At 53.4% G+C, this 14,901-nt stretch overlaps 1 protein-coding gene across 1 annotated transcript in view; it reads left to right on the top strand.

The window, feature by feature from the left end:
- Nucleotides 1–14,901, top strand: part of TRPM8 (transient receptor potential cation channel subfamily M member 8) — a 76,045-nt gene that overhangs the window by 35,283 nt on the left and 25,861 nt on the right. Inside the window, exons 11-16 of the mRNA XM_047084728.1 lie at nucleotides 513–803; nucleotides 2,798–2,893; nucleotides 3,711–3,840; nucleotides 5,857–6,002; nucleotides 8,516–8,628; nucleotides 9,026–9,242. Of these exons, the coding sequence (XP_046940684.1) occupies nucleotides 513–803; nucleotides 2,798–2,893; nucleotides 3,711–3,840; nucleotides 5,857–6,002; nucleotides 8,516–8,628; nucleotides 9,026–9,242 (993 nt within the window). The remainder of the gene's footprint in view (nucleotides 1–512; nucleotides 804–2,797; nucleotides 2,894–3,710; nucleotides 3,841–5,856; nucleotides 6,003–8,515; nucleotides 8,629–9,025; nucleotides 9,243–14,901) is intronic.

The following is a 14,901-nucleotide window of genomic DNA, read 5'->3' as shown; positions in this document are numbered from 1 at the left end:
AGATAAACCCAGAGTTTATCACCGGGTAAAGGTAAATAATGACCAGGTGTACTTGTCAAGTGTCCCACAGCCATTGGCCTGGTCATGTGTGGTTTGCTGGGCAACAGGAGGGTTCCAAGGTGCCGGTGGTTGGCTCACAATCAATGTCTAGTGTAGACTTCAGAGAAACGGTGTGAACCACACTGCCTCAGAGGACTTCTGCCGTGCCAGGCACCGTGATAAATTCCTGACCGACACCGTCATCTCTACTCCGCTATAGCAAGAGGCCAAACCACCTGCACGCCCACATCCAAGCCCAAGATTCCACCTCGTCGCTTCCCCGTCTGTTTGGGCTATAATCCAATGTTGTATTAGAGCTGAAAAGATAAAACGTATTCCCCCAAACAGGATTAAAAACAAGTTGAAGGTACTATTACTTGGTGGCTGGAAATGTGATGTGGTTGAGAAAGAAAACGCTTCGTGTTTCCCTCAGTGGCCTCAGGGTCTGAGTCCTTGCTCTGCTTTCTCCGTAGTCTGCTGACCTTCAAGAGGTCATGTTTACGGCTCTCATAAAGGACAGACCCAAGTTCGTCCGCCTCTTCCTGGAGAATGGTTTGAACCTGCGGAAGTTTCTCACCAACGACGTCCTCACCGAGCTCTTCTCCAACCACTTCAGCACCCTTGTGTATCGGAACCTGCAGATTGCCAAGAATTCCTATAATGACGCCCTCCTCACGTTTGTCTGGAAACTGGTAGCTAACTTCCGAAGAGGCTTCCGGAAGGAAGACAGAAATAGCAGGGACGAGATAGACGTAGAGCTTCACGTACGTACCAGGGTGGTTGTCCGCTTTTGCGTCTTCCTTCGAAAAATCTCTCGACCTCCCCCTCTCCCACGTCTCCCCTTGCCGCCATAAAGTAGCTAACATGTTGGCGTGGTTAATTTTTGCTACTGCCTTTCCTTAAGATCATGAGTCTACCTGCTGGGTCGTCTGATATCTTGCTTTAAGCTCTGTGCTATGTTTCAAATTACTGTCGCGGTTTTTCTTGATTGCAAAGCTTGGTGTGGTGCACACACTGTCTGAAGGCATCTAACAAGGAAGAGGGAAAAGTGAATGGCCCCTGTTCGTGTCTCAGCCTCTTGGGCATGATGGGTTGCCCATGTGAGGGACTGCCAGGTTTTCGTGTGTAGACAGAAGAGGCAGTGATTATTTCCAAAGGGATAATCCAGGTTTTCATCTGGGAGGCTGTTGTCGATGCACCCGAATTCTCTCAGGCCTCTCTCTTCTTGACCACAGGTAGGCTCTGTTTCCAACTGTCAGCACCTGCTACTCTTTGCCATAGGTTTGCTTGGGGCCCCGTGACTGCCAGCGGTTGGTGTATAAATATCCCAGCTCCCTCCCCGTTTGGAGGAGCTAATTCTTTTTTTTTTTAATATTTATTTATTTTTATTTTGAGAGGGACAGAGAGAGCACAGGAGGGGCAAAGAGACAGAGAAAGAGGGAGAGAGAGTCCCAAGCAAGCTTCAAGCTGTCAGCGCAGACACTCGTGTGGGGCTCAATCTCATGTATTGTGAGATCATGACCCGAGCTGAAATCAAGAGTCGGATGCTTAACCGACTGAGCCGCCAGGCACCCCCGGAGGAGCTAATTCTGAGGCATGTGTTCTACACTGGCTCCCAGGACTCCCTAGTGGTAGTAATCTCTAGTTACCTACAGTGACAACTTATTGATAACACACCCTTCTCATTCGTTCTTTCTTTTCCGATCTTATGCCTCACTCTCCTATGGGTTTCCCTGGGATCACTTCTCAGATTGACTACTCGTCTCAAATTCTTGATTGCTTCTGGGGAAACTCAAACGAAGTCATTATCTCCTATAATTCTATGAATTGTGTATGTATATACATGTGCATTGCAAAAATCTAAATGAGCTAGGTGTTTGAAGGAATCAGAAGTGTTCAGAAAGCTTGTTTGGGGGGCCTGGGTGGCTCAGTTGGTTAAATGTCTGACTCTTGGTTTTGCTCAGGTCGCGATCTCACGGTTTCATGAGTTCAAGCCCCAAGTCGGGTTCTGTGCTGGCAGCCTGGAACCTGCTTGGGATTCTCGCTCTCTCTCCCTCTCTCTCTTCCCCTGCCCCACTCATGCTCTCAAAATAAATAAATACACTTAAAAACATTTTAAAAAAAGAAAGAAAGCTTCTTTTTGACACTATTTATGTTAAAACCCTCTGCGATATCCGTAATCCTGCCTGAAGCATTTTGGATCTTGGTTAAACCCGTAGGGAAGTTATAGATAGTTATTTTCCATCTGAAAAGTTTCCATTGAGAGATCCGGAATTCTGGAGAGGAGCTGGTGAATGTGTTAGGAATTGGAAGTTTGAATAACACTCCAAAGACAGACGCGTGGTTTTACGTCATAATAATTGAACTTAAACTGTGGGAAAGTTAGATTTTAGTTTGAGCGACTCTTGTAGATAAGAAACGGATTTCTGTGACGAGAAGGAATGCTTCAGGCTGTCAGAAGCTGTTCAGTTTTTACATTGCTGTCAGACATACTCCTGCCCTTTGTGCTTTTCTGTCTAGTCATACTCCGTCTTTGATGATAGGTAAGAGACTGTCAGATCGTCCTACCCGGTGAGTCGCCGTGATGAAAATCGCACCTCTGTGCTGTTACACTGGATTCATGTACTAACATACAGAGCCCTCCAAACATGGGGTGCTCCCCTGGGACATCCTGGCACCTGCTTCCATTCTTACGCCGGTGTATCTACTAAAGGGATCTCCCACTTGTGTGCTGACCACATGTTCTATCTCCTCCCAGGACGTGTCTCCTATAACTCGACACCCCCTGCAAGCACTCTTCATCTGGGCCATTCTTCAGAACAAGAAGGAACTTTCCAAGGTCATTTGGGAGCAGGTAAATGTCTGGGCCCCCTGCCAAATTTACTCCAAACGCATGCTTTGCTGTGGTCGTTCTGACCTCGAAACTCACACGCCTAATCTGAAACGTCATCAACACGACGGAATGTCTTACATCGGGTGAACATGGTTGTGCCTCTGTTTCCGTGGCGACGGAGGGGTGTTTGGGAGGGGGGGTACCTTCCTGGAAGGTAGCTGTGCTGGGTGGGCAACCCAGGAGGCTCTCGCTTCTCCCGTGTGCGCAGGTGCGGGATTGTTTTCCAAGTGGATGCAGTTTTTAAGTTTAGTTTGAAAAATTAATTTCTGCCTTTATGGCATCAGGGATAGGAAGGAGGGCTTGTGTAAATTCTGCTTTGGGAAGCTTGCTGAGATTTGTCCTTGTGGTTTAGCACGTAACGGCTTGTGTTCACTTGCGGAGAAGAGACGTTCTCCGTTATTGGAGCACGAAGATGGATGTTAACTCTGCAAGTCTTACTAACCCCATTGTCAGCTCTCCCGCATTCTCAGTCCCCTCTTCCCTTTCAGCTGCTACACGCAGTGTGGCGGCCGGGCCATTGGGTCTCAGGCCGTCAGTTTCTCTTGGCATTTAGCTTGATATTTTCTTTTTAGATGCCAATTCCACATTCAAGACTGGGAGTGTCTTCAGGGTCGACAGTGTTTTGTGTATATTGCAAATTTGACTTTGAATCATCATGAACAGTTCAGATTTTGCCATTTCCTGCTCTTGCCATGGGTTTGTCCTTGTCTGACGTTAATGTTGACTTGACCACTTGAAGGGATAAGGAACTAACTAACATTACCCACCCCTCTGAAAGACCAGGGGCTGCACTCTGGCAGCCCTGGGAGCCAGCAAGCTTCTGAAGACTCTGGCCAAGGTGAAGAATGACATCAATGCGGCAGGGGAGTCCGAGGAGCTGGCCAATGAGTACGAGACCCGTGCAGTTGGTGAGTCTCCGGGAGCGGGGCACCATGGCGGGCGTCCGTGTGGCAGGAGGCATGCACGAGCCTGTAGCACCCACAGGTGGCAGAGGTCAACGGCATGTCCAGGCTCCCTTATCTGGCCTGATTTAGGGGCTGCAGGCCACACGGTCAGGGGTGCGCGTGCTGTGGCCGAAGCCATAGTCCTTTTGGCCCTGGCACTTACTGACTTGTCCAAGGATGGATGCAGGAAATGTGGGCTGTCTCCTCCCACAACCGCCAGGGCTGTGCCCAGGCCAAGTCTAAGAAACTCAGCACCGCAGGGAATTGGGGGGCAGGGGAGGAGTCTTTTTGGATGCTGTCGAGACACTGTGACAGATCTGAGATTTTTATTCGACTTGCAGGTTATCAAGTTAGCAACCTACAGATAAGACCCCAAACCCCTGGGTCAGGGACACAGTTGGTTTATTGCTAATGGCCAAGGCAGCAGCCAGACCAGAATCTTGGGTCGGTTCCTCGTGCCTTCATTCCCCTGGAGTGACATGATTACGGGCTGCTGTTGCCTACAGTGCAGCTCCCCAAAGTTTAGGAGAGTTGGGGCTTCTACTGGGGCCGTGGGTGACCTTCCCATGCTCCCCTCCAGGGCATGACTGTTCATTACCTGGAACAGAGAGGCATTGCTAAGCATTGCCCTTCTGGAATGCCTGTCTTCTGTCTGCTGTTCGGTCATTCTTTTTTTTTTTTTTTTTTTTTTCAACGTTTATTTATTTTTGGGCAGAGAGAGACAGAGCATGAACGGGGGAGGGGCAGAGAGAGAGGGAGACACAGAATCAGAAACAGGCTCCAGGCTCTGAGCCATCAGCCCAGAGCCCGACGCGGGGCTCGAACTCACGGACCGCGAGATCGTGACCTGGCTGAAGTCGGACGCTTAACCGACTGCGCCACCCAGGCGCCCCTGCTGTTCGGTCATTCTTGAACGAAGCAGTGCTTTTGCTGAGAAGATCCAGACTAGGGCACCTGGGGGCTCAGTCGGTTAAGTGTCTGACTTCGGCTCAGGTCAGAATCTCACGGTGCATGAGTTCAAGCCCCGCGTTGGGCTCTGTGCTGACAGCGTAGAGCCTGGAGCCTGCTTTGGATTCTGTGTCTCCCTCTCCCCTTGCCCCTTCCCAGCTCATGTCTGTCTCTCTCTCTCTCAAAAATAAATAAACATTAAAAAAAAAGAAGAAGGTCCAGACCACGCAGGAACGTGAGCGACCCAGAACCATTGCCTCCCACCGACAGACAGTTTGGACCTGCTTGGTTTTTCTTCCCGTTTCACTTGAGGGTTTTCAGTTGGCCATGTGGCCCGTCGCAAAACGCACACGTTTGTCCGTTGTCTTAGGTAACGAACGGACGCTCGTGACTTTGGCTTCTCTGTGATGGCCAAGGGTGTCCGATGCTTTCTTTTAATACACTAAAATTGCGAGGAGAGTCTGTTTATTTCCGATAGACTTCAGAGAAGGGATCCTAGGGTTTTGACTTTTGAAAAACTCCCCGCGCGGATTTATTCCCCGGGTTCTCTGGTTGGGTGTCAACGTGTAAGCACGGCTTTGATGCGGTAGGTCAGTGTTTCTTCCACTTTCTCATGGTTTTTGTCGTGGTCGTCGTGGTTTCGCACGGGGCCCTGTCTGCGAAGAGCCGTCACCAAGGAGGCCCAGGAGGTAAACGGGATGGGGGCGTAGGTGAAGAGGAAGCAGAGGGTCCGCAGCCCCTCTGCTGAGCCCCACCCAAGGCCGGGGGCTGCCTGTCCAGCGCCGCTCGGTTCAGGGGGCGCGTGCGGACACCTGCCGCGTCAAGGGCGGCGCTGGGCCTGGTGTGCCTCGAGAGCGCCTCTGTTGGGTGGGAGACGACGTGGTGCCTTGCGCTGGCGTTCCGGAAGCCTGCTGGGAACCAGGCTCCGCGCGAAGTCAAGGCGGGGGTGTGGGGGGCGGGGCGGGAGCTGTGTGCGCCTCCGCCGGCCCCGCGCGCAGCCCCCCTCTCTCTCTGGCGACACTGTCCCCGCAGAGCTGTTCACGGAGTGCTACAGCAGCGACGAGGACCTGGCCGAGCAGCTGCTGGTGTACTCCTGCGAAGCCTGGGGCGGCAGCAACTGCCTGGAGCTGGCGGTGGAGGCGACGGACCAGCACTTCATCGCCCAGCCCGGCGTCCAGGTAAACGGCGCGCCGTCGCCCAACGTCGCCGCCGCCGCCGCCGGAGGTGGGCCTTTTCCGCCAGGTGCTGTCCGCGCGCGGCGTTAAAACAAAACCATCGCCTCCCATGGAGAAGCCGGCAGGGGAAGTTGAGTGACGCTCCAGGAGGTGGCAGCACATAGACGCGGGTAGAGACCCCTGCTTCCAGAGACAGCGCAGGAGAGAGAACGTTCTTTGACTTTCCGCCAAGCGCGCGGGGGCGCTGCACCGTAAGGGAGGAGGGCTGGGTCCCCGGGTCCCGCGCCTGGGTCTCCACCCACCGGATCCCTAATTATGTGCGTGGTGATGGGTCAAAGCACGCGAGCCCTCTGAGCCTCAGTCTCCTCCTCTGTAAAGGAAGGTTGCCGTGAGGGTTGGGGAGGCGGGATGTGACAGGTGCCGGCCCTTTATTTCGGCGGATGCTGTTATAGTTATTCTTGGTAGGAGCGGCACTTCGAGGAAGCAGCTCCAACTGGGTGAGGCCTAACTAGAGGTTTTCCGCACCGACTTCCACCGGCCGTTTGCACTTGGCGTCTCCGGTCGCCGAGGGGAGGTTTTTCCCCCACCCACAATCCCAGTTGGAGGGGCCCGGGTGTGAAGCGGGGGGCAGGGGAGACGTGGGCGGGCTCACCCTTACGTGTCATACACATGATGCGCGCGTGACCACGTTTTGCCTTCACAGCACGTGCGGAGGTGGAGGTCATCCCATTCTGCTGATAGGGACGCAACAGCTCAGGAAAGGTCCTGGAACATTCTCCCGGTTGCACGGCCAGGAAGTAGCAGAGCTGAGGCTTGAATCCGTGTTGATTGCCCGTCAGGTGGACTTTCCGTTACGCCGTGCAACCGATGATTAGCAAAGTTAGCAAAGCGTTTGTGGGAAAAACAACCCAAAACCCGTTCGCGGCTACAGCTAAGCCAGAGTCAACGGCGACAGTCATCGGTGACCAGGAAGGCACAAAGAAAGAGTCTTGCTGTTTATTGCTGTTTGAGGGTCTGCACCATAACGGGGGGGGGGGGGGGAGTGAGGCCAGCCCTGGGGGCAGGATGGCCTGGAGGTGGAGCTCGATGCGGAGGTGGGGCCACGCTCAGCTCACCGTGCCTTTGACCTCAGGCTGAGCTAGGGAAGAGCCTCCCGTGACTGGGGACCTAGCGGTGCCGCTGGATGTGCTCGTCCCCTTGGCAGGAATACGAGGGCGCGGAGGGCTGGACAGGTATGACCTGTCTTTGTCCGGCTCCCTGAGGGAGAGGCCTCAAAGCAAGGATTTAAATGCAAGTAGTTCGTTCTGGCGGTGAACCCAGGAAGTGCACGGGGTGGTGGGGACGGTGAGGGGGGCGAGGGAAGGAGGCAGACACAGGTACGCTAAGGAGCCCGCTGTCGCCTTGATCAACAGGGCTCAATCCTGCGGGGACTTGTGGGGGCCGCAGGGAGCCTGCCCTGGTGTGGCCCGTGTGGGCACAAGCCAGCTGGTGTTTGCCCAGCGGCTGCAGGCCGTCCTCTGCTGCGGCTGCCCCTACTGGGCCGGGCACACTCCTGGCTGCAGCCGCCTGGCAGAGCATGGCGGGCTCCCCGGGGGAAGCGGCTTCTCCGAGATGGAAGGTCTGGCGGGGCACACAGTCCCTGAGCCTCCCAGCCAGCGCCAATCCCCTCCTGACTAACAAAGGCCTTTTTTGAAGCCGTGTGTTCCTTTGATGAGGACCGGTCTACACTTGCCCCTTTGTGTGGCTCCCAGAGGCGACCTGAGGTTTCTCATTGCCACATTCTTGGGGGGCCCCCGTCCCACCTCTCAGGGGTTGGCACAGTCTGGGAGAAGCTTATCCGTGCATCACGACTCCGAGTGATGCTGTGATGCCAACTGTCTCCCCCTTCCTGTCACCTGTCCGCCTCCGGAAATAACCCCGGGGGTCCTGCAGGTGGCGCTGGACGGGTGTGTGAATTTGCAATCAGGGGGAAGGAAAGCGCTGGAAGGACACTTGTTTAAACTTAAGAAGAATTAGAAGTGGTTAAAAATCATGGCTTTAGGGAATTTGGACTCACACAACTTCTATTTTAAAGTTCCCAGAACCTTGGGGCGCCTGGGTGGCTCAGTCAGTTAAGTTTCCGGCTTCGGCTCAGATCATGATCTCCCAGTTCGTGGGTTCGAGCCCCGCGTCGGGCTCTGTGCTGATCGCTCGGAGCCTGGAACCTGCTTCAGATTCTGTCTCCCTCTCTGTCTGCCCCTCCCCCGCTCACGCTCTGTCTCTCTCTCTCTCAAAAATAAATAAGCGTTAAAGTTCACAGAACCCAAGTCAGGAAAGGGTTGACAATCAAACACACTCGTGAATCATTTTATCGAAGCCCCTCAGAGTTCAGGTAACTAATATAAAAGGATAGGACCTTGATTTGGAGAGTTATTTTCTTTTGAGGGGGTGTGAGGGTTGGGAAGAAGGGTTACAAACCATCCTGCATTTCGCTGCATTAATAAGGACTCGTGTCCTCTGTCTCTGTCTCCTTGTAGAATTTTCTTTCCAAGCAGTGGTATGGAGAGATCTCCCGAGACACCAAGAATTGGAAGATTATCCTGTGTTTGTTTATTATACCCTTGGTTGGCTGTGGCTTTGTATCATTTAGGTATGAAACTGAGACATATGATGACAGGTGAGAGAGAGAGAGAGAGAGAGAGAGAGAGGGAGTGTGTGTGTGTGTGTGTGTGTGCACGTATCCTTTGGTAAATCCTTAGGTAAAGGATTATAAAGCCTGGAATGTATGATGGGACTGTAGGCAGCATGCCCTACGCAGTAGGGCTGGGAATCTTCTCTGGCTTTTCCCGGGTTTGATTCCAGACAGTTGGAGATAGAGTTACGTCTTCAGTATCCAAGGCAGAATTCGGATTTGTTAATCCTGAAATGCCAAGGGCTGAGTGTTGGCGGGGTCGATCTAGCTCCCCTTCCCCTGGCCGTGGGTCCGAGGCCCCCGCAGGCCGCGATGCTTCGGACGGTGACGACGGTGCTCTTACCTCTTGGTCCAGGAAGAAGCCCATCGACAAGCACAAGAAGATTCTGTGGTACTACGTGGCGTTCTTCACCTCCCCCTTTGTGGTCTTTGCCTGGAACGTGGTCTTCTACATCGCCTTCCTCCTGCTGTTTGCCTACGTGCTGCTCATGGATTTTCACTCGGTGCCACACTCCCCCGAGCTGGTCCTCTACGCCCTGGTCTTTGTCCTGTTCTGCGATGAAGTAAGACAGGTAGGACCATCCCCACGCGGGGCACCTCCTCCTTTGCTCAGTTGGTGCTGTCTTCCCAAAGCCAGAGAGGAGCAGAAGTTGCTTCCGAGGTTCCAAAGTCCTGGTTTTCCTGAAGTAAATGGGGCCTTTTCAATATCTCAGCCCTCCGGTGAGACTCCTTAGCACCAGGCTCGCTCCTTGCTGATTAATGTTAATTGATGGAAATGAATTACTCAGGATTGGGAGTGTGTTCAGAGAGAAGATTGACCTTGGACTGCAAACCCACGCCTGCCATTACCGTCATCAAGGGAGGCAGGGGAGATGGGGGGACTTTCAAGCTAAGAGCATCTTAATGCCCGGCGTGTCAGAGTGACAGTGTTAGAAAGTCATAGAAGTCCCTGTGGCGTTCAGGGAGTGCGTGTGAATTATTCATGGTGCTTTTCTGCAGTTTCTTTGGGATCTGCGTCTTGTGGTATCCTCTCCCCACCACTCAGTCCAAAGCTGTAGCCCATGCCTGGCACACAGCGGGTGCTCCCTTGGTAATTGTTGGACAGGTAAGCGTTGATGGCAAGGGTGATGCTGTCCCTAAACCGTTATGAAAAGTCCCAGGAAACCCTTTCAGGCTTAGTGATGATCTGAGAGCAGTGCTGTGGCTGTCACTTCTGTCGCCCCCTTTCTGAGCCCAGACCCAACATCATACCCACTCAGGAAGCATGGCCTCGGTGCTTATGTTTACGCGATGCTACGGCAGGTGCCGCAAGAGGTTCGGAGGGCCATAGAGCGCCGTCCTCGACCTCACAGTGCCGCTGCCTGGTCCGGCAATCCCAAAGTGGTTTCACCCATCATGCCAAGTCTGATAGACTTTTTTTGTGGCTTCTAGGAGCCCTCGACTGAGGATGATTTGAGTCTGTTTCTGTTCTCAGCCGGCGAGTGTCTTGACCAGTTCTCAATGTCTGCTGTGGGCCGGGGGGAGGGAGGGAGTCTTCACGCCCGGGCCCTGCGTCTGCCCTCCCCGGCCCCGTAGGTGCAGGTGGGGGATGGAGATAGGGGACGGGTGGGGGTTAGAGCAACATGAACGACCCACGTGGGTGTCGCGCATGGGAAGATATCAGGCTTTCTGTCTACCGGCAACTGTTCCCCAGGTCAGGGTCCTGCTGACGCGCAGCGGATTCTGACTTCACGTCGGCCTCTTGAGGGCCCCACCTACTGGCTCATGAGGTCACAGCCCCATCGAGGTACATGGGGGTTGGGACGTCAAAGTACGAATTTTGGGGGGTGCGATTCACCCCATAACCCCTCTGTAAAGGCTCTTTCTCCCAGCTGTCTTTTACTTGCTGGCTTTGACTTACTATGTGTCTGCAGCCAGGGGGTGAAAATGTCCTGCTCGGGAGAAGCAAAGACGGAAGGACGTTCCACATTTAAGGCGGGAATGGGCCCAGGCCGATGTGAGGAAGTAAGGGAACAGCACCGTTTTTACTGGGAACCTCCTGACGCCGTTGTAGGCGCTGAGCTGGCTCTCCACGTGGGGTCATGCGTGTTCCCTTCTCCTAGCCTGGTGTGGCTGGGCTCTGGGGTCGTGCCTTCCTCCTTTTCCTCCGCTCCCGGGTGTGGTTTCTCAGCTCCTCATACATATGCTGCTGTTGTCCAGAAGCGAGTGGCATGAAAATGGCCCAATGCAGAGATTTGCTTCGTTTTCATGTGTGACCCAGAGGGGCTTAGCTCAAGGGATGACATTGATGTATATCTGGCAAGTGAATGTATATTTTTTTAAAAAAACTTCTAACGTTTATTTATTTTTGAGACAGAGAGGGACAGAGTGTGAGCAGGGAAGGGGCAGAGAGGGGGAGACACAGAATCGGAAGTAGGCTCCAGGCTCTGAGCTGTCAGCACAGAGCCCGACGTGGGGCTCGAGCTCATGGACCGTGAGATCATGACCTGAGCCGAAGTCGGACGCCCAACCGACTGAGCCACCCAGACACCTCTGTTTTTTTTTTTTAATTAAAAAATTTTTTTTTTAGTTTATATATTTATTTTGAAAGAGAGGGAGAAAGAGAGAGATTGAGAGAGAGTGCATGCACACCGTGTGCGCACAAGCAGGGGAGGGGCAGAGAGAGAAGGAGAGACCGAATCCCAAGCAGGCTCCCCGCCCGATGCGGGGCTCGAGCTCATGAACTGTGAGATCGTGACCTGAGCTGAGATCAGGAGTCGGACGCTTCACCGACTGAGCCACCCAGGCGCCCCGAGAGTGTATGTTTTTTAAGAGGTGAGTTGGCGAGGCAGGGTCTTCCTCATCCAGTCCCATGGCGGTGCCCTGGCTGGGAGCAAGCGGGGCCGCGACGGTGGCTCATGAGGCCAGAGCGAGGGAGACTTGGGAAGCCCGGGATCAAGGGGCTCGAGGGTGTCCTTTGGAGCAGAGGGTGCTGCCGGTGGCTGCATCTCGGAATGTTCTTTCCTCGCTCATTCATGCTCCCAGGCATTTCTTCGCCAGTCTCGGGGCTGACCCTGCCTCCCACGTGGTGTGAAGGCACAGACGCTGCAGCCATTGTCTGGTTCCTCCAGGCATCTAGAGAAGTCGTGGGCCCGGAGACAGGACTTTGGGTTGCGTGAGAGGGCGGGGCTTGGCCCGGCGGCTGGAAGACGCAGGGAGACACGTCTTGGCGTAAGCCAAACACTTCATTCGTGCCTCCTGCCTTTCAGTAAGTGTTTACTGAGCACCCACCAGATGCCAGGCACTGTTCTAGACACTGGAGATACAGCAATGGACCAAGCACGCAAATCTCTCTGTTCTTACGGAGCTTTTTACCGGTTAGAGAGGATCGGCGGGGGTCGTTTCTGGGAGTTTCCGAGGAGAGAACAGCACTGCTCAGAGTCTTACATTTACTGGAAGGTTGGCCTAGAGGGTTACAGCTGTGAAATGAGAAGTCCTTAGGTCACAAATATCTCCATCCAAAGTTGTATGGACGTTTAACTACGAAGTCATTTATTCGAAGGAGGCTCAGGAGAAGTGCGTTTTGCTTGGAGAAGGACCCTGGGCAGGTGTAGTGTGACGTGTTCCCTGGAAGAGACCCAGAGTAGACAGAGTGGGGGGCAGGAGCCTCGGGAAGCGAAGTGGGCTGAGGAGAAGCACTTCCCAGTCATCCCGGGGGCCTGCCGGGAGGAGGTGATGGATGCCCACAGCTCTGACCCAGTCCCGCTATCCTGTGTACGTTTATAATGGATGATGTTTGATACGGAGGGTGATGATGCGGGCATCCAGCTTTGGGCAAATATTTCCTCTTTTTCCTCTTTTTTTTTTTTTAAATGTTTTTATTTATTTTTGAGACCGAGAGAGACAGAGCATGAGCAGGGGAGGGGCAGAGAGAGGGAGACACAGAATCTGAAGCAGGCCCCAGGCTCTGAGCTGTCAGCACAGAGCCCGACGCGGGGCTCGAACTCACAGACTGAGATCGTGACCTGAGCCGAAGTTGGACGCTTAACCGACTGAGCCACCCAGGTGCCCCTCTTCTTTATCCTCTTAAACATCACTTTGGAACGGACCGATTTCATTCATCGATCCTGTGTGCGTTAAGGTGATGGTATGGGAGTGCCTCGGGCTGAGGGTTGAGAGCGGCGGGGGGATGAAAGGGTTCAAGTCCGCCTCTGCCCCCCGCCCGGACAGCTGACCCTGAGGTCCGTGAGCCAGACTGCGGAGCATGGCCTCCGGGTTTCTCGTCGTTCAAGGAATCCGACGCTGGGGGTCGCTGTTTCTCTTCTGCCTGCAGACTCGTGCGGCTGGAATCAGTTTGGTTTCCTCCAGGAATCTGCTTTGCTATCCTGGCACTGTCTTAATGATCCGAATTCACACGCGTTAGGAAAAACCCGGAACCAGACAGGATGTTACCTGTTTCAGGTTGTGTCTGGGTATCCCAAAGTGCACTCTCCTTATGTCTCCTTCCCCGGGGGGCGGCTGTAATAGGCTAAATTGACATTTTCAACCAAGGCAGTCCGTATGTACAAGCGTCCATTGATCAAATTGTGGATCTTTATGCAACACGAGGTAAGTTCCATCATCCCTTCAGGGTTAAGGCCCTTGGAATCCCCAAATCCTGAAAGATATGCTGGAATATGGTTCTGGTATTTGATGAGTATAGCCCCTGTCTGTCATTCCACTCAGAAAAGAGGCCTCTGTTCGTTAAAAAAAAACAAAAACAAAAACAAAACCCCGCTTTCTTACTACAACAGTGCCTCCAAGCCCTGGGCTCGATCTATTCGGGGTTTCTCCCCCGGCTCAGGCCAGGATTCTGAGAGGCCGAGCTGGACTGGATCTACCTGGTTGCCGTGTTCCTATCTGCCTCCCGGATCAGGGTTTTAAAGGGGAAGCAGGTGGCTGGGGCCTGTCCCCACCGCTCACATCTTACAGACGGTTCTTGGCGGGTAATCGGTGAGACTGGGGCCGCCCACATGGACGGTGAGGGATGCTGATGCGGTTTCTGGGCCCCCGCGTTCAGCCATCCCACAGAGGAACGTGGTCGAACCGGGGCTGGGAGATTTTATTTCCCTGGTGCTTGATTTCGTAGTGAAATTGAAAAGTGCCATGTACATTTGAGGACACGTCCTTGCCGGTGTTTTCCTGCGTCGCTCAAGTTAAGTCTGGTGGTTTCCTTATCTGAGCTCACTTGGGCTTGGTGTCACCAGCCCTCCAGCCCTTACCGCGTTTCATTTTAAACATGTCCAATGACTGCCTTTCCCCGGGGCCAGTGGATTCCTTGGGAATCAGCGTCGCACCTAATCCGACATCCTGTGTGCCAGGAGCCCGGCACGGGTATTTGGAATCCTGTGGGCTCTTGGTAAACATGTTTGAAATAGAGGGACGGACGGGAGGGTCAGGTGACTACCCTGGAGTCCCCCAGACCCAGCAGACAGATCACCAAGGGGCTGTCCTTCTACTGGATCGTCTTTTCCCTCTTTATCTCCTGACAAGTTTTCTTCTGAGAAATCATACCCAATACCCACAAGTCATGATGAAAGGGTCCCTGAGGCACACTGTTCCTGTCAGTCATTTCTGCGACTGCACCTGTCCTCACAGGTGCCGCATAGAACACCTGTGTGCAAAGTAAAAAAGAAAATTCCTGGGGCGCCTGGGTGGCTCGGTCGGTTAGGCATCTGACGTCGGCTCAGGTCATGATCTCACGGTTTGTGATTTCGAGCCCCGCGTCGGACTCTGTGCTGACAACTCAGAACCTGGAGCCTGCTTCGGATTCTGTGTCTCCCTCTCTTTCTGCCCCTCCCATGCTCGTGCTCTGTCTCTCTCCATCTCTCAATAATAAACGTTAAAATAATAAAAGAAAAAAATTCCTTTTATCAAGATGTTTTATTGCCACGTGCCAAAAAGTATTTACAACAAATACGCAAATCCATGATGACAGTTGTCAGTTGTGCAGTGCACAACTTATACCACTGTACTGGGCGGCTTGGGTGTTCCACATTTGTCCACGCAGGTTGTGCTGTCTTCCGGTTCATCTTTAAAGAATGGTGATGGTGCATGAGTCCTTTTTCTGACTTTGTCAGCAACACATGAGTAACGGAACAGCAAGTGTGCAACCTACTTTCCAATCCCCCCAGAATATCATGGGGCATGTGGCAGGGCACATGGGACATGTGGCTCAAGAAGGATGTGGGGAAAAATGTGTGAACGTTAAAA

The sequence above is a fragment of the Lynx rufus genome, unplaced genomic scaffold (assembly GCF_022079265.1).
Source record: "Lynx rufus isolate CCGP_SWC_20201006 ecotype Redwood Valley unplaced genomic scaffold, mLynRuf1.p SCAF_2, whole genome shotgun sequence".
NCBI classification, from domain to species: domain Eukaryota; kingdom Metazoa; phylum Chordata; class Mammalia; order Carnivora; family Felidae; genus Lynx; species Lynx rufus.
Note: the sequence above shows the minus strand (reverse complement) of the source record. Positions and strands in the feature narration are given on the sequence as shown.